The sequence below is a fragment of the Megascapheus bottae genome, chromosome 6, assembly GCF_031878675.1.
Source record: "Megascapheus bottae isolate mThoBot1 chromosome 6, mThoBot2.hap1, whole genome shotgun sequence".
NCBI lineage: Eukaryota > Metazoa > Chordata > Mammalia > Rodentia > Geomyidae > Megascapheus > Megascapheus bottae.
The window spans coordinates 3,247,510-3,274,114 of NC_143514.1; the positions used below are offsets into that span (position 1 = coordinate 3,247,510).

The 26,605-nt window shown below is 42.8% G+C and overlaps 1 protein-coding gene across 1 annotated transcript in view; it reads right to left on the bottom strand.

Annotated features, from left to right (window-relative positions):
* Nucleotides 1-7,717: 7,717 nt before the first annotated feature.
* The window catches only part of Wars2 (tryptophanyl tRNA synthetase 2, mitochondrial), a 52,298-nt gene continuing 33,410 nt past the window's right edge, over nucleotides 7,718-26,605 (bottom strand). The window contains exons 3-6 of the mRNA XM_090334108.1: nucleotides 19,695-19,775; nucleotides 17,794-17,879; nucleotides 10,090-10,208; nucleotides 7,718-8,378 (exon numbers count right to left, since the gene is read on the bottom strand). Coding sequence (XP_090190234.1) covers nucleotides 7,930-8,378; nucleotides 10,090-10,208; nucleotides 17,794-17,879; nucleotides 19,695-19,775 — 735 coding nt within the window. The 3' untranslated portion in view covers nucleotides 7,718-7,929. The remainder of the gene's footprint in view (nucleotides 8,379-10,089; nucleotides 10,209-17,793; nucleotides 17,880-19,694; nucleotides 19,776-26,605) is intronic.

Below are 26,605 nucleotides of genomic sequence, written 5' to 3' on the forward strand. Positions count from 1 at the left end.
CACTACAATGAATCAGGTGGGATTTGCGGGGCAGGGGGTGAGGTTGATTATTAATATCCTTGGCATGTTGGTATATTATTATGTTTGCTATTGTTTTTTGTACATGACAGGCAGAAAACAATAACTATTTTGCTATTAAGCCCAGCACTGGTAGCTTATGCCTTTATTCCTAGCTATTCAGGAAGTTGAGATCTGAGGATGGAGGTTCTAAGCCAGTTTGAGTAGAAAAGTCCATGAGATTCTTATCTCCAATTAACTAGCAAATAGCCTGAAGCCGAAGTGTGGCTAAAGTGGTAGAGCAAAAAAGCTCAGGGATGGTGCCCAGGCCTTGAGTTCAAGCCCCAGGACTGACACACACACAAAACATTTTCAAATGGAATGTTTAAAATGAATAAAGCAAAAAAGTACAAAGAGGGTCGGATGTTTGATTCCATGCACTTAAAATCGTTCCAGGATGCATTTTTTAGGCGAATGGGTCTTCAAATGAAAGGCATTCGTGTGAGATTATGAAGGACTAGCTACGTTTAATGAGTTAGAGAGTTGTCTCTCCTACCAAAGTACAATGCACTGAAATCAAAGGTTCAACTCAAATGTACTATAAACCATGCCATACATATTGCTCAGTAGAGTGATTGGTCACCTTAGAGAAGACCCAGATTTAGAGGGACCATGTGGCTGGGCTACAGTGGTTCACCCCTGCAATCTTATTCAGGAGCCTGAGATTTGAGGATGATGGTTCAAAGCCAGCCCAGGTAAGAAAGTCCATGGGATTCATTTCCAAGTAAGCAGCAAGAAGCCAAAAGTGGAGATGTGGCTTAAGTGGTGGAACAGGAGTCTTGAGCAAACAATAGCTGGAACATGCATATTAAGTGAAAACTGAATACATCGATGTGCCTTAAAACACCCAGTCTTCATTCAGATTAGCAACTGTGGCTGCTAATCTTGGTGACTTAGTTCATAAAGCCCATGATCTCTTCCTCCTGCCCAGGTGGGGGTGTGCTGTCACGGTCAGGGCCTTGACTATTCCCCAGTGCCCTTGGCATGGATCTTCTAGCCTATCTGTGTGTATGTAGTACCCTGTCATGCCTGCTGGGCTCTGTGGGTACTAATGAGATCATCTCGAAGGCTCTGTCCACCCCACCCTCGCACCACCTAGTTTGGTCTATTCCAAAAACATCCATAATAACCTTTCCTCTAGAGGCATGTCACGTGACAGGCTGGTCATGTGGCTAAGGAGACCTAGGGAAGAGCCATGCTTAGTTTATATTCTTAGAAAACAAGCTATGTCACTGAGTACAGTTTCCTATGAGAGCCAACAACACACAACTGCAATAAACACGAAGTACAATGGACCTTCAGGGAATTTCCTTGTCACTTTAAAAAAATGTTTATTTTTATTTGCTGTCACATTGGGGCTTGAACTCAAGTTCTTGAGTTCTTGCTTAGCTTTTTTTACTGAAGGCTGGAGCTCTACCACTTGAGCCACAGTTCCAGCTTTTGCTGGCTTTTGCTGATTAACTGAGTATAAGAGTCCCACAGACATTCCTGCACTGCCTGGCTTCCACTGTGATCTGAGCTTAGATCTCTGAATAGGATTCCAGGTGTGAGCCAGGTGAGGCACCTGGCTTCTTTTTGTATGTCATTATTTTCCCCATGGTAAACAAAGGCATTGGAGATCAAGTTAGTGCTTTGGCACTTTTTTTGAGTTGCTGTCTTATAAATACCCTATACTTAGAAGTCATTAATTCCCAGTATGCAAGCATTTAACATGATGACCTTTTTATTTTTTTAGCTATGAATAGTTCAATTGATGGCTTATTACATGTCTGATTTAATGTGCAAAAAGGCCTCACATAGTCAAATTGTATCTTGAGTAAATTAGAAATCAGAGAGTACTGGGCTTGATCTTCTATCCATCAAATCAGAGGTATTTATCCAGTTTATTATCTCATAATGGTGAAGAACAACTACCCACAAGGCTGGGATCTTGCCTTTGATGAGTTACAAGGTTTAAAAGAATTAAAAGACTGAAAACTGAACAGATAGTAATGGGGCCCATACACAATGCCAGGATTTGTCAGATGAGCTGTCCCTCAAGGAAGTTGCCCTGAGATTCCAGCTGTGCCTTGTGCAGATGACTGCAGAGCATGTTTGGAATGTCACTTTGGGAAATGACTTCCTAGACTGTTGAATAGCTATATAAGAGAGTCAGGCTAGGTGCCAGTGGCTCATACCTTAATCCTAGATATGCAGGAGGCTGAGATCTGAGGATCACAGTCGAAAGGCAACCCAGGCAGGAAAGTCTCTTAGCTCCAATTAACCACCAGAAAACCGAAAATGAAGCTGTGGCTCAATGTGGTAGAGAGCTAGCCTTGAGCAAAAGAACTCAGGGATGGTGCTGAGGCTCTGAGTTCAAGCCCTACAGCTGATGGCAGGGGGGGAGAGGAGAAGGAGAGGGGTAGGAAGAGGGGAGGGAGGGGGAGGGTAAAGAAGGGGGAGGGAGACGGAGTGACTGACAGAGACAGAGATGAACAGAGTGAGAGAGAGAGAGAATGACAGAGAGACAGCCTGACAGAAACCCCTCTCCAGGCTACCCACACAGTTCAATTTACTCTCCATAAAAATGCTATAAAAATCTCATCTCCAGACTGTTGACTACTTCTGAGTCCAAATTATTTGGAAAAGAAATCTTGCCTGACAATATGTTTTTGAGAAAGAACTTGAAGCATCCTTAAAAAGAAAGGGGGAAGGCCAGGAGTGTGACTCTAGTGGTAGAGTGCTTGCCTAGCATGCACGAAGCTTTGGGTTGGATTTGCTGGAAGCACATACACAGAAAAACCCAGAAGGGTGTTGTGGTTCAAGTGGCAGAGTCCTAGCCTTGAGTAAAAGGAATTCAAGGACAGTGCCCAGGCCCTGAGTCAAACCCCAGGACTGGCAAAAAAATAAATACATAAAAAATAAAAAAGAAAGGGGAAGAGAAGGCGAAAAAGTCGGCATTATAATTTGCCAAACCCAAAGGCAATGAAGTCACTATAAGATTCTTAAAACGTGTGAACCAGGGCTAAAATTGTTTTGTTTTGTTTTTAAAACCAGTAAACCGTAGACACATTAGATAACTTTGAGTTCTAGTAGGTGGAGGAATTAAATTCTTTCTTCCAAAGATAAACACATCATTTTGAGGAAGCTGAGAAACACTATTTCTTCTCTCCTCATTTTGATGTCCTGAGTTTGGCCAGGATTCGGACACCCCAAACACTTCCATATGTTGACAGTATCCAAAGTTTTTAGCTCTTATGCCAGAGATAAAGGGTCAGTTTGCTAGTTTACTGGGTTAAGTTTCAAACTGTGTTTTTTTTTTTTTGCCAGTCCTGGGGTTTGAGCTCAGGGCCTGAGCACAATCCTTGGGCTTTCTCAAGGCTAGAGCTCTACCACTTGAGCCACAGCACCACTTCTGGCTTTTTTCAGTGTATGTGGTACCAAGGAATTGAACCCAGGTCGTTGTGCATGCTAAGCAAGCACTCTACCACTAGGCCAAACTCCCAGCCCCTGTGTTTGTTTTCTTTTACCATAACAAAATACGGTGACAATCAACTTACAAAGAAAGTAGATTGATTTCAACTTAGTCTCAAGAAGTTTTAGAAATAAGTCATGGACTTACTGCTTGTAATTCTGCTGACAGCACATCTGGCCAATGGATGCTGTGAAGCTCAAGCTAGAGGACAGAAGAGGAAAAGGATAGGATGGCTTTCCCTGTCCTCTTCAGGAGTATGCCCCCAATGGCCAAAAGACCTCTCATTAGGCTCCACCTCTTAAAGGTTCTACAGACCCAGGGGATCTACCAGGCCTGGGGATCAAGCCTTCAACTCCTAAGTCTTTGAAGACACTTTTCAAAAAAACCTATCAGATTGGGGCTGGAAATGTGGCTTAGTGGTAGACTGCCTGCCTAGCATGCATGAAGCCCTGGGTTCAATTATACAGTACCACATAAACAGAAAAATCCAGAAATGGTGCTGTGGCTCAAGGGGTAGAGTGCTAGCCTTGAGCACAAGAAGCTCAGGGACAGTGCCCAGGCCCTGAGTTCAAGCTCCAGGAATGGTAGAACAAAACCAAACACACACACATAAAACCATAGGATTATCTGCAGATTTTAATTTTGTTTTCCCCTTTGCCCATGAGAATAATGGCATGCTGGCTTTAATCTCCAATCTTAAAACTTTTATGAATTGTATCCATCATCCCCCTCATTTCCTCTGCCTTTTTTTGGAAAGACTTTATTAACACTAATTTTTACATCATATTTCAAATACTATGTTTAACAAACAAATATTCAAGAAGGGAATCTCTATATGCAATCACTGGCACATACATTTTAGAACATACTTATAATTAAGCTGAGGGTTTCTATGTCACAGATACAAATCAATCTATATAACTTTATGTCTATAGAGCATATATCCCATCATAGATTTTTATGTCTATGTAGTTACGTTTTTATCTCCAAGAATTTCCTCTGCCTTTATCATCCATTGCCTATAAAGGATGCAGAGACATTTATATGAGATACACTAAGTCCATGAACCTTTACTGTCACAGTCTACTCACAGTCCATCACCAATCCTTACACAGGTCTAAGTCTGGATGAGCTGACGGTTCTGAGTGCTGAAGCTGATGAGTAAGAGGCATTGACAGAAAAGGTAGCAGCTCCCTCCTATGCCACTGATGTCAGACACTCTCTGAAATCATTTGAACATTCCTAACTTGTATTTAATGCAATTTTATGTCTTTTTCACTCATAAATTTAATCCATGCTCAGCTGTTTTTATTTCTGGGCCATATAATGCTTTACAGGGTATTAAGTACTGTAATTTTACTACACACTGTGTAAAATCACTACCCCTTCTCATTTGTCTCTCTTGGCTTCAGGAAAGCTACACAAATTCTATTATTGTGATCAAGTCTCTGCTTGCTCTATGGACAGATGTAATCAATCATTTCCCCTTTTAGGTTTTGAATAGACTGAAATGACTTAAAATGTTGGGCTCCCCATAAACAAAACACCTTACGCTCAATTATATAGAGTTAACCTGATGAGAAAGGGGGAACAGACAAAAAACAACAAGTCAAGATAATAATGATGCTTTTATGACTGACTCTCTTCTGTACCACTGTCTCTCTTCTATGCAAGTTGTTGAGGAGACTCATTTTTATTCGTTTTCTCTCCCTCACCCCCTCCCCACCCACAGTTGTTCTCAAACATCTGGACATTTATCCCCTGAAGGTTAACACCAATAGCTAAATCTAACTAACTCATTGGATGGTGGCCAGAGGGGCGGAGCCTGGGGATCAGCTTGTCCATGGTGGGCCTGGCTGACCAGTGCTGCTAGTCTGGGGATGGCAGAGGACAATGCCTCGATAGCCAGAAGGCTCTCACAAAAGGCTGGCTATACTAGATTGATGCTCACTGCTGGAGGGGAGCCATGAAACAACAGGGGCAAGCAGATGCTGGAGGAGTGGGTAAGGAATAACATAAAAGATGGTGTTATTGGGCCCTGTGAATGAACTCAAATCCCCAACTCCACATTTGTGTCTGCCATCTGAGCTGTCTCTGCTGCAGTCCCCTCCCAGTCACTTTGTTGTAGAAGGAAAGAGAAGGTGCAGATGAGCATCTCGGGTGGAAGGCAAACCGCCCCTCACAGGCCGGGCCTTCTTCTGATCATCTTAACGCCCAACAGCCAGCATGGCAGAAGACCCCTGCTTCTGTTCTGTCCAGCAGCCCCTCGAGGACTTCTCCAGAATTCTTCCAAGAACTGGCAGAGTTCAGGGACCAGCAGACCTCATGGTGACCCGGGACTGTGTGAACCCTGCAGGCCTTTCTCACCCGCCCCATCTCCCCACTCAGCCTGGGCCCAGTGTCTGCACCTGGAAGACTGGGATGCTGTGTGAGCCGTCTTCCCACAGCTGCCCTGGAGAAAATCTCCTTTCTCCGCGATTCACTATGTCTCTTTATGTGGCCTGTGGGGGCTGGACCTCACGTGGGACTCCTGGGGTGTGAGATCTGGAGTCTGGGATCTGAGAACCCAATTTCAGTAGCCAAGATACTATAAAATGAATGAAAGCCCAAGGAAGTGAATTAAACATGACCAAAGTTATCTGTCATAAAAAGGCAGTGGGGTAGTCCTGGAAAAAAAGGCAATATAGTTTGTCAAGTTTGGATACCCAGGCTGGGAGGTCAACCCTTCCATGTAATTCCCTTGTAATTCCCATTGATGGGCTTGAGGTAAGGAGAAGTAGATTCTCTAGAGGAGATGTGACTGTCACATAGCACATATCACTTCTGAACTTGTCCCCATTAAGGCTGGGATGTGTAGGGTCTCCTGAAGGCTCTGCACTCTGCTAAACTTCAGAATGAAGAAGGAGCCAGGCTCTGCTCAGCCTATCATCCTAGCTGCTCAGGAGGCTGAGATCTGAGGACCAAAGTTCAAAGCCAGCCCAGACAGGAAAATTGGGTGACTCTTACCTGCAGTTAACCATCAAAAAGCAGGAGTGGAGCTGTGGCTTAACAGAGAGCAAGCCTTGGTAAGGGACAATGCCCAGGCCCTGAGTTCAAGCTCTAGTACCAACATATAATACATAAGTTAATAAAAATGAGAAAGAAAGAAGGGAGCACAAGAGAGAGGGGGAGAGAGAGGGGGGGAGAGAGAGAAAGAGAGAGAGAGAGAGAGAGAGAAAGAGAGAGAGAGAGCCAGAGCCAGACAGAGACAGACAGAAAAAAGAGAGGCCAAACTCTTTCCTATATATATTTCAGGAGGTTGGTGAGACAAGCTGAGCTAAATGTAAAAAAAAAAAAGTGCTTCTTACAATCAGAATTCAGGGACTTGGACTCTTGTACTGTATAATAAATATATGAAGTTGAAATAGTTCTGTGCTTTCAGAGGACAATAGCATATATGTATGAAATAAAGAACATAAATATTTCCTGCAACAGTCAGGGTTCCAAGAGGCCACTCCAGGGGAACCCGCTGAACAGCTTACACACACACACACACACACACACACACACACACACACACACACGAAGGCACACCCACGAGTGGAGACGTACTTTATTATGAGCAGCCCACCACCATGTAGTGGGAGCACGTACTGAATCAACTGGCACTCACACTAAGGAGAAGCCTCATTCCCTTCATCCCCCTTGGCCATGGAGGAGCCTCAATCGCCACACACAGCTTTGTTGTTTTCTTTTGGTACTGGAGACTGCACTGAGAACCCCTGCAACTCTACAACTTGAACCTCACACCCTACTTTTTCCCAGCAGCCCTCAGACTACAATGGTCTTCCATTTACTTCCCAAGAAGCTGGATTGACAGACAGGCACCACCATACCAGGGCTTGAACTCAAAGCCTTGCATTTGCTCAGCTTGCTTACTCACAGCTAATGCTCTACCACTTGAGCCAAGTCTCTAGCTTTTGTTGTTGTTGTTGTTGTTGCTGGTAATTGGAAATAAGACTCTCTAGGACTTTTCTGCCCAAGCTGGCTTTAAACGTTGACCTCCCCAGATCCCAACTTCCTGAGTAACTAGGATTTTAGATAGGAGCCATTGGTGACCACTGGCAATGTTCACAAAGTAAATTTTTCCTGGCAGTCAGCACACTGAAATCAGAGTGCACACGTGCACACGCGCCCACACCCATATCACCACTCACCACGGGCCCATTTGCATGCACAGATGTGGACGACCACACCTTCTTTAATTTGTTTTTCTTCTAATTTCAGTACTTTATAGATGAGATTTGGGTCATTATTCTATATGAAGGCTACAAAACAATCTTCGTCCAAGAAAGCTAAGAATCAACTCTATAAAATGACATTTCCCCACCCTCTCACTTTGCCTGGAGGTAATCTGTAGAACAAAAAAAGAAAACTTCCTAGCACAGGCCAAGCCGTGTCTTCACCTCCTGGCACACAGGAGAGGCTAGCTCTTTGGCTTTTGCAGATCCGGCTGTTAAAACCTTCTGTAAATGGTCCCGGTCTGTCTTCAGTTTTTCAATTTCACTCTTAATTGGCGCTAATTTCTCAATGACAGCGTCTGCCACCTGCAATTTGTAGCGGGCAGTGTCCAGGCCCGCGCTCAGGTGGACTACCTCCTCCACCGAAAGCCCGGTCACAGCTGCGTGGATGGCCACCAGGTTGGAGACGCCTGGACGGCCCACGGGGTCGTAGGTGACTTCAGATGTGAAGTCTGTTACCGCCTTGCGGAACTTCAGCACAATCTCCTCCGGGCTGTCTGTTATTCTGACCGTGGCCAGTTTATCAGAGTCCGATTTGGACATTTTAGATGAAGGATCACGTAGAGATTTCACTTTCTTCATGGAAGCTGGGTAAAAACAGCAACACACACATGCCAAAACAAAGAAATCACCACAAGTGTTAGTGTATGTGTGTGTGTGTGTGTGTGTGTGTGTGTGTGTGTGTGCATACATTTTTTTTTTCTTTTTGTGCTAGTACTGGGGCTTGAACTCAGGGCCTGGGTGCTGTCCCTTAGCTTTATCAAAAAGCTCAAGGCTGGCTTTCTACCACTTGAGGCACAGCTCCTCTTTTGGCTTTTTGCTGGCTAACTGGAGATCAGAATCTCAAGGGCTTTCCTGCTCCAGCTGGCTTTGAACAATGATCCTCAGATCTCAGCCTCCTGAGTAACTAAGATTACAGGTGTGAGCCACCAGTAATTGGCCTAGAATTTCCCTCTTGTTTTTATCTGGATTAAGATTCAATAATTCTCTTACTTTTTTTTTTTTTTGCCAGTCCTGGGACTTGAACTCAGGGCCTGAGCACTGTCCTTGGACTTTCTTAAGGCTAGAGCTCTACCACTTGAGCGACAGCACCATTTCTGGCTTTTTCTATGTATGTGGTACTGAGGAATCGAACCGGGTCTTCGTGCATGCTAGGCAAGCACTCTACCACTAGGCCAAACGCCAAGTCCCAAGTCCCAAGATTCAGTAATTCTCACTGAAGCCTTTTCTTTTTATTGTATGTATTCAGAAAGGCAAGTTATACTGGCTTTGGCATCAGAAGACTTTACACAGCCGGGTCTGCCACTACTTAGGCAAACTCTGCCAACAGATACCAGTGGCTCTCACCTCTAATCTTAGCTACTCAGGAGGGCTGAGGGTCCAGGCCAAGCCAGGCAAAAACATTGATAAGCCCCCATCTCAACAGAAAAAGTCGAGGGTAGTGTTGTGTGTCTGTCATCCTAGCCATATGAAAAGCATAAACTGGAAGATAATACAGTCCAGGTCAGGATGGGCAAAACTTGAAATCCAATCTCAAAAGTAACCAGACCAAAAAGTGGCTGGAGGTATGGTTCAAGATGCAGAGCAAGGAGGGAGCCCTGAGGATTAAAACCCAGAACTGCCCTCCCCCTCAAGCCCACAAAATCCACAGTGAACCTTGTCAAGACTTGATTTCTTTAGGGACATACAGGAGAAATATTATTTTCCTTATATTAAAAAAATGCAGGTGTTTCACACATGTAATCCTAGCTACTCAGGAGGCTGAGATCTAAGCATCCCAGTTTGAAGTCAGCCAGGGCAGGAAAGTCCGTGAGACTCCTATCTTCAATAAACTACCCAGAAAAGGATAGAAGTGGCACTGTGGCTCAAGTGGTAGAGCACTAGCCTTGAGCACAGAGAAGCCCAAGGACAATGCCCGGGCCCTGAGTTCAAGCCCCAGAACTGGCAATCACAGACACACACAAACACGTAACATTCATAAAATGTGCCAATGAATTAAATTATAAAGTATTCCATTATAATTTAAAATTCTTTAGTTTCGCCCATGTTTTTCAAATATTTTGAGTTATCTTTTCCAAAATAGTCTAATAAGTGATCCCAGTCCTTTAGGATAGAAAAAAAACCCAAATAAATGAGGGTTTTGCGACACATCCTGCAGCCTTCCAAGTTCAGTCCCACAGAGGCCCCAAGCCTCAGCAAACTGGCCAGCAGACTCCACATTCCCAGTCCACTCATCATGTCCCCTGGTCGTTCACTGACCAGTATCCCAGTGCCCAGTCCACCCATCGCGTTTCTTACTTAGAACAGCTTCGGGCACCGGGAAGAACTGTCCATACTTCTTGTTGAAACCCCGTGCGATATCCTGAACTAGCTCCATGTGCTGGATTTGGTCTTCCCCAACAGGAACGTGTGTGGACCTTTAATAAAAGACAGACACACAGACTCAGTCAGCACTGCTCCTTCCTAGCTGGAATCCATATTACAAATGCCTGTATTTCCTGTTTTCTTCATTACTGATGTTCAGCAAATGTTTGCCAGGTATGGAGGGGGCGTAGAGGGGGCGTGGAGACATGTGTGTTTATCTGGGCATCAGACATCCCAAGGGCACGCTTGTCCCCCCCCCCCCAGGGCCTTCCCCATGACAGGGCCTAGGGGGGGAGGGGAGACGCCCCCATGGCGCATGCACCATTGGGCTGTCCCACCACCCAGCCCTCCCCCTCCAACTCACTGAGGATAAGCACAGCCCCAGCCAGATGCTAGTACCTAAGGCTCCATGGCCCATGCTTGAAAGATGCCCTACCCCACTCTGCATATCAGACACAGAAAACGCTCTTCGGGCAAGAGTTTTTCTCCTCACCAAAGGGGAGTGATTCAAGATCTTTCAGCACTATGCAAGTACATGGCAATCACAGGATAAATCATCTGCTGGAGGTACATTCAATGAAAGATATCTCTAAGTGCAATGCACACAAGTCTCTAAATGAAAAAAGCAACTTGCAACACAACACAGGATCCACCGACATGTAAATCAGAAAAGCATATCTGCACATACTACATATTGTTTATAGATGCATAGATCTGGAATTCTAAATATAAAACATCCTGAAGGCTGGGTGCGGTTCTGAGAAATTGCCTACTATGTGTAAGTTAGGCCCTGTGTTCAATAAAACAAAATAAACACAAAAATAACAGCCAGGTGCCCTGATGCATACCTAATCCTAGCTGCTTGGGAGGCTGCGATAGGAAGAATTGAGGTTTGAGGCCAACCCAGGCAAAAAGTTAAGGAGACCCCATTTCAGTTAGTGAAAGGTTGGGCGCGGTGGCACAGGCTTGTCATTCCAGCTATGTGGAAAGGAAATAACAGGATTGTGGTGCAGGTTAGAATGGAGAGGAGGGAGAAGAACCCTATTTAAAAAATACAAGCAAAAAAGGGATGGAGATGTGGCTTAAGTGGTAGAGTGCCTACCTAGCAAACACAGGCCCTGAGATCAAACCTCAATGCTGAAAAAGAAATGCTGAATGTGTTTCTCCAAATTTGTGATTACAATTATGACTGTTTCTAAAATAAGAGGAAAGGAGACAGGTCTAAAGAAAGGAACAAAAGAGATCTAAATTTGATCTGTTAATTTTATTTTATTAAAAAAAACATGGCCACGAGTTTGGCCTAGTGGTAGAGTACTTGCATAGCATGCACAAAGACCCTGGTTCCATTCTTCAGCACCACATACACAGAAAAAGCCAGAAGTGGTGCTGTGGCTCAAGTGGTAGAGCTCTAGCTTTGAGAAAGCCCAAGGTCAGTGCTCAGGCCCTGAGTTCAAGCCCCAGGACTAGCAAAAAAAAAAAAATGAAGCCAGACATGGTGGCTCACGCCTGTAATCCTTGCTACTCAGTAGGCTGAGATCTGAAGATCATGGTTCAAAGCCAGCCTGGCACTAAAGTCCATGAGACTCTTATTTCCAATTAACCACCAGAAAACCGGAAGCAGTACTGTGGCTCAAGTGGTAGGGCAGTAGCCTTGAGCTGAAGAGCTCAGGGACAGCACCCAGGCTCATAGTTCAAGTCCGATGACCAAGCACAAACAAACTATTTGGCTGGGTTTAACAGCATATATCTCTGAGCCCAGGTATGAGAGGAAAAATAATGGCTGGGCACAGTAGTGCCATCCCAGAGACAGAGGGAAGCACAAGAAGAAGAAGAGAATCATAGCCTAGACCAGCCCAGGCACAGCACAGAAATCTACCTCAAAAATCACCAATGCAAAAAGGGGCTGGGACACAACTCAAGTAGCAGAGGGCCAGCCTTGAGTGAAAAAACGAATGGACAGCACCCAAGCTCTGAGTTCAAACTCTGGTATCAGTATGAGAGGAAAAAAGATTCTATGAAAGACTTAGTTGTAGAACATGCATGCCTTTTTTTCTCCTGTAAGATTATTCTTCTTGGGTCTGGGAGTTTGGCCTAGTGGTAGAGTGCTCACCTAGCATGCAGGAAGACCCAGGTTTGATTCTTCGACACCATATACATAGAAAAACCAGAAATGGTGCTGTGGCTCAAATGTTAGATCTCTCTAGTCTAGAGAAAGCCCAAAGACAGTGCTCAAGCCCTGAGTTCAAGCCCCAGGACTGGCAATTTTTTTTTTCTTTTTGATTTCTATCTAACTAATTTACACAGTGGATCGGGTGATCCCCAAATATAAAAAAGATTGTGTTGTGGGGATTCTGGGGTCTGAACTCGGCCTGGATGTTGTCCCTGAGCTTTTTAGCTCAAGTATGGCACTCTACCACTTGAGCCACAGTGCCACTTGCAGTCTATTTGGTATTTAACTGGAGATGGTCTCATGGACTTTTCCTGCCCAGGCTGGCTTCAGACCTCTCAGATCTCAGCCTCCTGAGTAGCTAGGATTACAGGCATGGGCCACCAGTACCTGGCTCTGAAGACTCTTAAAAATTATTACTCTTGGGGCTGGGAGTTTGGCCTAGTAGTAGAGTGTTTGCCTAGCATGCACGAAGACCCGGGTTCGATTCCTAGGTACCCCGTACATAGAAAAAAAAAAAAGCCGAAGTGGTGCTGAGGCTCAAGTGGTAGAGCTCTAGCCTTGAGAAAAATCCAAGGACAGTGCTCAGGCCCTGAGTTCAAGCCCAGGACTGGCAAAAAAAAAATTATTACTCTAAACAACTCACATTTTCTTTTTTAAAATATTATGAATATATTAGCTTGTTTTTTCCCAGTACTTAACAAATACTGAAGTATCATACATATGAAACAAAATGCACAGATATCAAAGGTAAAATTAAATATTATAAAGTACTGTAACTGTCATCCAAATCAGGACACAGAGAGAAGACAGATGATTCCCCCTTCCCTCTCATCTCCCTCCAACAACTCACATTTTCATACATACACTCTATATTGACTACATTCTCCCACCTACTGTATCCCACTTCCATCTCTCCCTGACCTTGTTTCTCCTTTCCTTCCTGCCTTTTTGTTTAAATCTAGATTCCACATAGGCAAGAGTAACATGTGCTGTTTATCTTTATGTTTGTGTAATTTGATGTTCTCCATTTCCATCCATTTTCCTGTTCATAACACTTTCATTTTTCCTTTTCCTCATTTTATGATGTTCAAATAGTTGTACAAGGGGTTTCAATTCAACATGTCAGGTGAAGAGTACAATGAATCTTGATCCACGTCATACTTCCCATCATTCTCCCCTGTCTCTACCAGCCCAATCTCATGCTTCTTCTTCTTCTTTTTTTTTTTTTTTCCAGTCCTGGGCTTGAGCTCAGGGCCTGAGCACTGTCCTTGGACTTTCTCAAGGCTAGAGCTCTACCACTTGAGCCTCAGCACCATTTCTGGCTTTTTTCTATGTATGTGGTACCAAGGAATCGAACCGGGGTCTTCGTGCATGCAAGTCAAGCACTCTACCACTAGGCCAAACTCCCAGCCCATCTCATGCTTCTTTACAGCTGAGTAATACTCCCTCACAGATACAGAGCACATGTCTCCACGCCCATCTCGTGGTTACTGTGGCCGCGCTGCCACAGCCAGGGGTAGGAGGCCATCTCTAAGATTACTGACGTGGATTCCTTTGGGTGCATGCCCAGGAATGATGGAGCAGGATCACAGGAGAGCTCTTCAGGAAAACGGAGTCAAAGCACAATACAAGGACCAAGGCTGTGGAGGGGCAGAATCCTCCCTTCTTCTAAGGCCAGTCCATCGGTGGAGGAAACTCAAAGGTGACCAGAAGGGCCACCTCCACAGAGTCGGGAACAGCAAAACTATGAAAACACCGCACTGCACTGGGCTCCCCTCCAGAGCTTCGCGGTACCCACACCTCCATCGACTCCTGGTCCGAGTGGACTTAGCTGCTGTTGGGTAATTCCACTGAGGCTCGTGTGCACAGGTCACTGGACTTCCCACACCAAATTAGCCAACAGGGCAGCTTAAAAAGCAATTACAGTAGCCCAAAGGAAATCACAAAGGACTGCAAGGAACACAGAGAAAACAATTACCATAATCAATACACTTTAAGCACATCAAAATGAATATTTCCACATGTCAAAATGGTTCCAGATTCACACGGCGACCGAACGAAACACAAAACACATTGGCGTTTTCGCAATGGCGCTGAATACATTTCTGCCTTATATCCATTCTTTTTTCTTCTTGTTTTTTTTTTTTTTTAACAGTTTTGGGGATTGGATTATTGGATTGCTTTCTTACTTTAAAGGATTAAAACACGTTAATGGTTTTCACCTGTGCAGTTGTTCCAGGTGACTGTGTGCATCTGACTTTAGTTTGTTTGTTTCGGGTTTTGCTCCCTCGGTGCCTCCCCTCCTGCTCCTTTCGCCTTCTATAATTTATCCTGGCCTTCAACTTCTCAGCCATGGAGTTTACACTTCACATTAATTCAGCCCGTCTTTGATCCCCACTCACTTGCAGGGTTGATTCTCTGCACGTTCCCAGCCTGGCTTCTCCTGCGCCTCCTTTCCCTTCAAATAATTTAGTGCTGCTCTGCTAAAATTTATACCCTACATAATGATAGCCATATTAATACAGCCACCCTTTTCCTCCCTTTTCTTTCTTTCTTTTTTTCCCACCCCTCTTTTACCCTGGCTGTGCTTTCTTCAACACAACATAAAACAAAAGTCTTTCATAATTTTGATTGTTATAACTCCTGTCACGTAATAATGCGTCTGATCTTCTTCTTTAGTGACTAAACCATTTTTCTTTTGCTTAGTTCCTCATAGCAGCTATTCCTTGACACTCACTCCGACCCTCTGGCAGGATTAGTGTCTAAATAAATAATCCCCCCACTTCTCTCCTTTTCCTCCTTTCTCCTCCCTTCCCCTCTTCTCTTTCTTTCCGTTCTTCTTCTTTCACTATTCACTCTCTTGTTTGGGAAAGGGGCTTGGCATTGTCTATGTTGTTACTGGACATACAATGACTGACTGACTTCCTTCCTCCTTCTCTCCCTCCCTCCCTTCCTTCCTTCTCTTGGACCCCCCAGCACAGGGATTGAACTCTGAGCCTGAGTACTGTCCTTTAGCTTTTTCTGCTCAAGGCTGGCGCTGTACCACTTGAGCCACAGTTCCACTTCCAGCTTCCTTTTGGTGGTTAATCGAGATAGTAATCTCCCAGACTTTCTTGTCCAGGTTAGTTTCGAATTGTGACCCTCAGATCTCAGCCTCCAGGTAGCTAGGATTAGAAGCATGACCTATGTTTACAGGCATGTGCCTAGCTAGGAAATTCATTCTTAGCTATTTTTTCTGAGTAAACTTAAACACCAGCATGCAGATGGAGGCAGGTAAGATCCTCTCTTTATTCTCCTCCTTTTCTATGAGAATTTCTTAGAATAACTCGATCCGTAAAAGTTAAGTGTGGGAATTTGCTCCTAAGGTAGGCTGGGAGATAACTCAGACCAAAATAGGAAGGTCCACTGTTAGAAGCATGAAATATTTTTATGTGAGAATCCTGCTGATATTGAAGTGGCAGCCAGACAGACAAGAAGCCATCAGAATACTCTTAAGGTTTACCTCCCATGTCTGAAATACTTATGTTTTTTGTACAAGATAAAAGGATATTTAAAACCTCTGCCTTGGTTTTAAAAAGGGCAGCACATAAAACAGGTTTTGAGATCTTAAGATGCTGCTTTTGCCAATGCCAGCATTTTAAAAGCTTCCTTTTGTATTTTAACATTTTTCTACTGAGTTTATCCCAGGTGATATCAATTAATATCTAAATTGCTTAATAGCCCAGAGTTAGGTCCTATAAATTTGCATGATAGACTAAAAGAATCTTTTCACATTCTGCCAGTATGATTTTGGAAAGTTGATATTCTCCCATATCCAGTTTTAATTACTGAAGTTTCACTTATTTGGCGGCGGGGGGGGGGTTAACCATGATGTAAAACAAAGCAAAAACATTAAGTATTTTAGAAATAAACATTACATTTTAATATTCAGGGCATTCTATAATCCCTCCCTAACCCACCACCCATCTGTCCTAGTCAGCCAGGAATCAACCCTCTGCCTGACACATGAATGCTGTACACAGAACCAGCCAGTCCTTCCCTTGGTAGTTGTCTGAGTGACCAAATCAATAGTTTTGTAGTTCAAGATATACTTTTTTACTTGATAATGGCCCTAAAGCTGAAGGGGAGTGATGCTGGAAATTCTCACATACCACAGAGGAGTGTTCTGCATTAAATAATAATAATAATAATGCAAAAGCTTTCAATTCGAAGAGAAGGAAAAATACTTATATGCTGAATTGCTAAGCTCCAGCGTAAAGACCAATCTTCTATCTGAGAAATTATGCAGAAGGAAAAAAAACCTTTTGTGTAAGTTTTCCTGTTGTGATTTAAACTCGAAAGAGTAGAACAATTAAACTGGTGATGCTGGTGTACCATGCCCGTAAACCTAGCTACTCAGGAGACAAATCTGAGGATCACAGTTCCAAGCCAGATCAGGTAGGAAAGGCCATGAGACTTTTACCTCCAATGCCCACCAGAAAGCCTAAAGTGGAGATGTGACTTAAGTGGTAGAGCACCAGCCTTGAGCAAAGGAGCTAAGGGGCAGCTCCCCAACCCTGAGTTCAAGGCACACATACACCAAGTAGCGTTTGAAAGGAAAATTAGACATAAAAATAACCACTTGACACAATAATCAATATTGTCAATCATATGCTTAACCATATACAAGTAGCATCCCAGTTTCCATGCTGTGTGGTCCATATTTCACTTTAATCTTCAAATAACCCTGGTACAGAATAAGAATTCACATTTTACAGGTTAAAAAAAAAGTTAAGATTCTTTATGGAATCTTTTTATGCCAGAACCCCACTTCTCTAGGACTGTATTATTAGATTTTTCTCTTGCTACCTATTAGAGAAAAGTAATCTAGATTTCCCAAGAGAAGTGGAAAGTGTATTAAACATAATAAATGTTACCAAGATTCCAGCTCATGAATGAACACGAGATACTCATGCATATCCACGGTCAGAAGCTAAGCAGCTTCTCTTTCACATAATTCCTTCGTAATGGTCTGGGAATGTACCAGATAACATCATCCCCATGCTATGGGATTTACAGGTGAAGAGCTCTAGCTCACCTACGGAAGAACCAGAGCCCAGCACTGGGAGAAGGGGCTAGGAAAATACTAGTGGAATATCCACGAGGTCTTCCTTGGGAGGAATAAATGGAGGTAAAGTACTGCAGTTGATCAAATTTACTGTTCTCAGTTCAACTTCTTAGAAAAAGTTTTCAGGTGGCTGAGATGTAGAAGCTAATGGTTTCAAGGCAGCTCACACAGAAAGGTCTGAGAGTCCATCTCCAAAACAACTGATAAAATGCTGGGCTAAAGCCATGGCTCACATAGCAGAGCATCAGCTGAACAAGAAAACTCGTCCACACAAGGCCCTGAGTTCAAACCCCGGTACTGGAAAACAAATAAACAGCCCAATAAAAACCATTCTACTATTACCATGAGTGTCTGTCCTTACCTGTAGGACAGAATGTCTGCTGCCTGGAGCACTGGGTAGGTAAGCAGACCCATTGTTCCTTCCCGCTGCTGCTGGGCACTCTTAGTCTGTGGGAGATGAGAAGATGGGAAAAATTTGATCTCATTATATGACTCAAGACATTTTATTAACATTTTTTTTCTGGTTGGTCATGGGGCTTGAACTCTGGGCCTGGGCCCTATCCCTGAGCTCTTCAGCACAAGGCTAGTGCTCTACCACTTGAGCTACAGCATCACTTCTGCAAGACATTTTAAAAGCAAGCAAATTATGATCTGGCCCATGTGTAATCAATCATACGATATTTCAATTCCTTTCTAGAAATTTTAGCCATCTTCTGAAAACTCATGTTCATTATTTAAGTTTAGGCAAAAATAAGGTAAATTTGTTTGTTTGTTTGTGCTGGTACTGGGGCTTGAACTCAGGGCCTTGGAGTTCTCCCTTAGCTCTACCTCTTGAGCTACAGCTCCATTTTTAGCTTTTTGCTGGTTAATGGGAGATAGTCTCATAGACTTTTCTGCTGAGCTGGCTTTGAACCATGATCTTCAGATCTCAGCCTCCTGAGTAGCTAGGATTATAGGCATGAACTACCAGTGCACATATCCCTGTAGCTTATTTATTTAATTTACACTTGGCATTGAAGACTAAGGGCCTCCCTCATAACATAGTAAGCATGTACTATACCACCCAGCCGACCCCTGGCAACTATCTGTTCTTTACTTCATTAAAAAGACAAAGACATATATTAGGATCCAAAATCAAATACACTTCAGGTTTTCAAATAATGTCAGAAAGGATTATGAAATTAAATCTCCAGAAGTAGTATGAGTTAGCATGCCCTGTTGCAGTGTCCATGATAAGAGCTCATTATCACTAGGAAAAATAATAAGCTTTTAATAGGAAACCAGCAAAGAGGAAAAAAAAAACTCAGTTTTGCCAGATGATGATTTATGTGTGTAATCCAGGAGGCTGAGACCTGAGGATTGAGGTCTGAAGCCAGCCTGGATAGAAAAGACAATGAGACTTTAATCTCCAGTTAACCACCAAAAAGCTAGACATGAAGATATAACTCAAGTAGCAGAGCAACAGCCTTGAGTGGAAAAGTAAGTGAGAAGGCAAGGTTCCATCATCAGTACAAAAAAATAATAATAAGGAATGCAATCATGTCATTTGTAGGAAAATGGTTAGAACTGGAGAACATCGTGTTAAGTGAAAGAAGCCAAATTCAAAGATCCCACCATTTCTCTTATAGGTAGAATCTATGGGGAAAGAGAAAGCAATAGAGGGGGTTAATCTGCTCCAAGTACAATGTATGCTTGTGTGAAATACCATGGTGAAGCCTCTTTGTACAATTAATATACAGTGATGAAAACATCTGCTACTTTCTGCAGTGCCTTGTGAAGGCTTTGAAGACCAACAGGAGTGGAAATCAATAGCCCTGAAAACAGCCTCAAAAGAGGCTTGAAACTGAAATTAGTGTTGACACAGGCAGGGATTGCCTACGCTGCAGTTATCCAATTGCAGTTAGAAATGGAAGTAAAGTATTAAGAATTATCCAATTTATATTTCTCAGTTCAACCCACTGTGGGTTTGAACTGTTGCTTGAGCTCAACTTGTTTAAATTTAGTATGTTGTCTCTTCTGCCAGTTTGTTGGAATAGGAGACTTTAGGGTCTTAGTCATCTGGAAATGGTGATTCTTTTTGTCAATTATAACATGGTGAATTCAAAATCATTATCAAATATATACAACACAGAAGAAAAGGAGCAGGAATTGAGAGTCAGGAAGCATGTTCATGATTTCATACCCAGAGCAGAGAGATAAAAGACACCAATGTCAAGTGCCAGACCAGGGAGGATTCTGGTTATTAAGATCGTGGGCCTTTACCTTCCACTGGTGTAAGTGTTGTAATCGAGGTAATCTGACCATGCAGGTAAGGATCCAACTTAATTGTGTGTGCTCAGATACCTGCAGAAATAAAAGAATGTTAGCAAAGATGGCTCGCTCATATTTTCTTACAAATAAGCAAAGGTAAATTGACAGCAAGTGTTATCTTAAATGATTGAAAATGCCTCAAAATTAAAGCAATCATAAAAGCCAACTGATACGAATACCTATATCACTGATTCTTTTTTGGTACCACTATGGGGCTTGAACTCAGGACTTGGCTCTTGCTCAAGACTGGCATTCTAATACTTGAGCCAAACCAAGAGTCCAGTATTTTGCCGGTTAACTAGAGTCTCATGAACTTTATGCCCAGTTTCAAATTGTGATCCTTCAGGTCTCCTTCCCTAGAGTAGCTAGTAGCTCTTATAGACACAAGCCATTGACACCAGAAAATGTAATATTCTAATTTCTCTTCAGAAAAATCCTTAGCTAGAACTGACCAGTCTTTAATATCTTTACTGATAAGGTTTCTTCATGTCCTGGGCTCCCATTCCATCCCCTTCCTCCCCTCACTGCCTGTCTCCTTATTTAGGTACTAGGGCTTAAACTCAGAGCCTGAGTGCTGTCTCTTAGTTTTGTGCTCAAGGCTGGTGCTATACCACTTGAGACAAATTTCTAGTTTCAGTTTTTTGCTGGTTAATTGAAGATAAGAATCAGGAACTTTTCTGCCTAGATTGACTTTCAACCCTGATCCTCAGAGCTCAGCTTCCTGAGCATCTATAAGGCATGAGTGACTAGAGCCCAACTCTTTTTCTCTCTCTTTCTTTCTTTCTCTTCCATCTCTCCCCTGCCTCTCTCCCTCTCTCACACACAGACACATATACACACAGGTTCAAAGTCCTTTCTGAATCACTTAAATAGCCATACCTTATATGTGACTAGTAGAAAAAGACACTAAACATCATATTAAGGCTTAAATTTTCTGCATTAAGAATGATTTAGAAGTTAGGAATCGTTTCATCTTCCCATCATCCAAAGGGCAATTTTATTATTGCTAGTTCCTTCTCTATCTCCTTTTTTTCCTTCCCTTCTTCCCTTCCCTTTTCTTCTTCCTTTATCTCCTCTCTCTCTCTCTCTCTCTCTCTCTCTCTCTCTCTCTCTCTCTCTCTCTCTCTCTCTCTCTCTCTCTCTCTCTCATCCTGTAAAGAAGTCTAGTTAACAAGAAAATATAAGCTTCCCTCTATTTGTTCCCTCTATTTGTTTTTGTTTGAATCGAGTCTAATCAAGTAACCAAACTTGGTAAAAATGGGACTAATCTTGGACCCAGGCCACATTCTGATGACCTAAATTTAAGTCCTCCCATCCCACTTGGAGCCCTGGGGATTCCCAGCCCTTCATCAACTGTGGCTTCTTTGTGTCCATATGATTTCCTTAAAAAGCAGAGACTGTTGCCAACTCTACAAAGTGGCCCCAAATGTGTTCTTTGTGGGTTTTGCAAAAGGAACATAAAGGAATGGAGCTGAACGAGTCCAACCCTATTTTACTAGCAAAGAATTGCCATCTGGTGTAAGATTGTTCCTCTCCCTCTCTCTCTCTCTCTTTCTCTCTCTCTCTCCCTCTCTCTCTCCTTTTCCTCCCTCAAGTTATGAAAAAGGAAGAGTTGTTTTTCATGCATTTGACAAGGAATCACTTTTAACGCCTCAAGTCACTGGGTCAAATCTCCCATCGTTTGTTCAAGATGCATTTGGGTTTCATTGAAGACGATGATTTTGACAGCACTTTCCAAGAAAATTACCTATTTCTGCTATTCATAAACAGTTATCAGACACAATCAGTCACCCAGGATGTAAGCAAGAGGATTAGAGTTGCTTTCAATTACCAGGCAAAACCCATTCCCAGTAGAATGAATACAGAGCTGTATCTGGGCAGGAAGAAGTGTGAAAGAATGCTTCTTCCTCTTTCCTGAGGTGGAGGAATGGAATGAAAACACAGACATGTGGAAAGAGACAAGACATCTCCCACTCAAACTGCTTCAAATGCTTGGCTTTGGTGCTATGCAAAAGCTAGCCCCGTGTCGCCATAACGCAAGCAGTTTCCTTGGAGCTGCTTTTCATTTGGACATGTGGAATGAAACCTCATATTCTGCACAGATATTCCTGGTGTTTCCAAATTAGAAAGCATCAAAATAATTCAAATTATCATATAGAGAAAGTAGGTAGTGGGTCAAAGGCAATTGATCTTCTCCTCCCACCCCCCAATTCATTTTTAATAGCTACATAAGAAAAGTACTATTTCAGGATTTGGTTTTTCTTCAGATTCATGACAAGTACATGGAAGGATTCAGGCATCTATGGGAAGAAAAAGCAAAATTATGAGGCATGACGGATGCCGGTTGTCCTAGCTACTCTGGAGCCTGAGATCTAAGGATGGAGATTTGAAAACAGCCTCGACAGTAAAGTCCAGGAGTTACTTATCTACAATTAACCAGCAAAGCCCCAGAGTAGAAGTATGGCTCAAGTGGTAGAACATCAGCCTTGAGTGAAAAAGCTAAAGGACAGTACCCAAACCCTGAGTTCAAGCCCAAATACAAAGCCCAAAACAAGTGTTAGATATCTAAAAATAATATATTCCTGTGTTGTGAAGTCACAGACAAAAGCAGAGTGGGCTTACTGACCATCCACAGACAGCTCAGGAGTGGTAAGGAGAAATGAGTTGAAGGTCTGCAATTGTGGTAATGAGTGAAGGCTTGTGGCTTTTTGTTTGTTTGTTTGCTTGTTTGGGGTTTAAACTCAGGGCCTAGCACTGTCCTTGAGCTCTTGCACTGAATATAACACTCTACCACTTGAGCCACAGCTCCATTTCTGGCCTACGTGTGTTCCTCAGTTACTGAAGTTTTCTTTGTCTCGTTCACTGCGGTGGAGCACAGCCTAGCACACTGCACACACTCCGAAAGCGTTTGCTAGGCAGGAACTCTGGCAAAGGATACAGAAAAGGACAGTTAGAACTGGCAACTGATTCTGACCAAAGCAATTTCAAGTGATTGGATTAGATGCTAAATTTATAAAGAGATATGAAGACAGACATACCATAGGCTGAGCAGACTGGTATCTTGAGGTGGTGGCTGCTAGGATTTAAATGCTAGATCTGCTAGTTCTCACCTACTGGCTTAGTAGTCCAGAGTAAGGGACTTAACCTTTCTATGTCTGTTTTTCAAAATATACAATGAGATGAACCACAGTGTTAGCATGGTACCTAACACACTGTAAACAGTATTCACTGATACTTTTTTTTTTGGCCAGTCCTGGGCTTGAGCTCAGGGCCTGAACACTGTCCTTGGACTTTCTCAAGAGCTCTACCACTTGAGCCTCAGCACCACTTCTGGCTTTTTTCTATGTATGTGGTACCGAGGAATCGAACCCCGGTCTTCATGCATGCTAGGCAAGCACTTTAACCACTAGGCCAAACTCCCGGCCCTTCACTGATACTTTTAAAGAATACTTAAGCCTTTTGTTTGGAGGTAATTATAGATTTGCCTGTAATTGTAAGAAATGACACTGGGAGTTCATATATCCTTCACTCAGTTTTTCTCCCTAGCAATGTCTAGTATAACCATATTCTAACAGGATATTATTCTGCATATCCTATTTAGAGTTCTCCAGTTTTGCATGTACTCATTATGCAGAAATGTTTGGCTTTATGCAGTTTAATCACATGTGTAAGACATTTGTTTTTTTAAGAATAGAGATGGGGTAATGGGGAGGAGCAAAAGAGAGAAAAAAAGTTAAGGTAGGCTAAACCATGCCATATGCACCATGCAGGAGGAGAATCATTGAATATAGGGCAGAATGGAAAAATCAGTATTCAGTATTCCTGAAGGAAGAAAAGGAATGCACCCAACACAGGTGAAAGCACAGATGCTGGACCCAGGCACTCGAGGCTCACACCTCGAATCTTAGCTACTGAGGAGTCTAGGATGTAGAGGCCAGAGATTCAGTGCCAGCCTGGGAAGAAAAGTCTTCAAGATTATATTTCCAATTGATCAGCAAAACGCTGGATGGGAGGAATAGGTCAAATGGTTAATCACCAGCTGTGAGCAGGAAAGCTAAAAATACAAGGCTTTAAGTTTAACACACACACACACACACACACACACACACACATACACAAATGGGGTTAGAAATATGTTACAATCAGCTTCTGGGTTTGACAGGGAGTCTGCATGCTGGTGGGTGTCTTTATGAATGACAGAGAAGTGACCCATAGTCTGTACTGCTGGGGAGTTCCACAATTTACCACACTACACCTTGCTAGGCCATACCAATCTGTTCAACCCAGCTCCCAACTCTCCTTAGTATTTTCCCATCTGCTTTATCAACTTCTAATATGCTTCGTGATTTTGCTTTTTAATGGTCAGTGTAAAATATAAGGATATGTATATATACAAGTTAGGTTGATCATAGCAAGTCCAAGAGTTTGGCTGCCCAGGGTTAGCCTAGGATTAGAGGAAAGGGCAGGAAGAGGAAAGATAAAGGCTCTAGGCAATGGAAAGGGTTAAGCCCCTTCATATTCAGTTTCTTTAAAAAAATAAATAAGGAAACCAAAGTGAATATGAAAAGCTAATAATTCATCCTTGGTGTTGGGAACATGAATGTTAATTATGTCATTACCTATAATTTTTTTTCCAAAAAGTACTTGAGCACTGTCCTTGGACTTTCTCAAGGCTAGGGCTTGAACCTCAGCACCACTTCCGGCTTTTTTTCTATGCATGTGGTACTGAGGAATCGAACCCGGGTCTTCATGCATGCTAGGCAAGCACTCTACCACTAGGTCAACTCCCAGTCCCCCCCACCCCCGCTAAAAGTATTTTAATTCAGAAAAGAAGTATAGGAAAGCATGACTCCAAAATACATAGCTGCTAGCCATGAGGTCCACAGTTACCTGTCCACTGAATGGCTAGATTAAATCTCTAAGGTACTGGCCACATCCTCTAGAATCCTACTGTTTCTGTACCCTCATTATCTTCCCAGGAATCTGGTCCTGTGAGTTTTAGTTAAGACACTGGGAAGACGCTTCAGACTCACAAGTTCCCCTTTATTGCTTCCTCTAGGAAACTAGCAATTTCACGCTGAGTTATTTTTATTAGACTCATATCATCCCCATGACAAATCCTTTAACAAGAACCTTGTTTGAGGATCTGATTTTAATTAAGAGATCTGTATCAATGATACACTCTCACTCTCCTCAACTGGCCTGCCTCCTATCAAGACGTGAATGTCTGGGCACACCTGGGTTCCCTAAAGTCTATGTCCAATATTGAACCAGCTTTAGCCACCTCCACCTGAATTCTATAGATTATCTGAGGTGTCAGGGTATGCATTCTTTGTTACTATCCCATTATACCTGTCAGCTTATGTTAGGCCATGCTGGGTAACAAATAGCCCCAAGATTTAAGTGGTTTAAGGAAATGGTTTCTTTTCTATTCACACTTCATATTCATCTACAGATTAGCTTTTCCTTGCATTTACCCATCTTTTAATTCCAGCATCTAAAGTGAAAGAGTAGCCCCTTTCTGGTATACTCTATTTTCATGACAGAGGAGAAAGAACAAGAGTGCTAAATCAAACATGAAATAGCCTTTTTTTTTTCTTTTCTTCCAGTCCTGGGCTTGAGCTCAGGGCCTGAGCACTGTCCTTGGACTTTCTCAAGGCTACAGCTCTACCACTTGAGCCTCAGCACCACTTCCGGCTTTTTTCTATGTATGTGGTACCAAGGAATTGAACCCGGGTCTTCGTGCATGCTAGGCAAGCACTCTACCACTAGGCCAAACTCCCGGCCCCATGAAATAGCCTTTTAAAGATTATTCTCTACTTCACATACACAAACGTAGGGAGAGAAGGGGAAAAAACAAGTTGATTAGGAAGGGATGGGAGGAGGAAAAGTGAGAGAAAAACATGAGAAGAGGTATCAATGTTCAAGAAGTAATATACCCACTGCCTGATAAATGTAACTGTAACCCCTCTATATGTTATCCTGACATTAAAATACAATAAAAAGATTATCCTCATAAATACAAAATAAAACAGATATAAAAATGATAAGGAATTGAATCTGGAACTACAGAAACCATCAAATTACGAGGTGTCAGTGGCTCTTTCCTGTAATCCTAGCTACCCAGGAAGCTGAGATCTGAGGATTGTGGTTTGAAGTCAGCTCAGGCAGGAAAATCTGTGAGACTCTTATCTCAAATTAACTGACAAAACGCCAGAAACAAGTAGGAGTGTGTCTCAAGTGATAGAACACTAGCCTCAAGGAAGAAAAAAAGGGGGGGGGCAGGAGTTTAGCCTAGTGGTAGAGTGCTTGCCTAGCATGTACAAAGACCAGGGTTCGATTCCTTGGTACCACAAACATAGAAAAAGGTCAGAAGTGGTGCTGTGGCTCAGTGGTAGAGTTCTAGCCTTGAGAAAGGCCAAGGACAGTGCTTAGGCCCTGAGTTCAAGCCCTAGTACTGGCAAGGAAAAAAAAAAAAAGCTCAGGGACAGTGCCCAGGCCCTGAGTTCAAACCTCAAGATTAGCACAAAAAACAAGCAAATAAACAAACATTGAATCACTGGAGTAGACAACAGAAAGAAACTAAGAACTATAAAACATTCAGAAGACAAATAACTAAATGGTAGCATAGATATGTCCACATTTACCAATCCTAATCTTGAATGGAAATGACTAAATTCTCTAATCAAAAGACAGAATGGTAGAATGGATTTAAAAATGAAAAGCAAGATCTAACTTTATACGGCTAACAGGAGACCCACATTGGCTGTAAGGACATATCCAGCCCAAAGCAAAACATCAGAAGCTATTCCATGCACATGGTACCTCAGATGAGCAGGTGGAGTGTACATCTGAGAAAATAA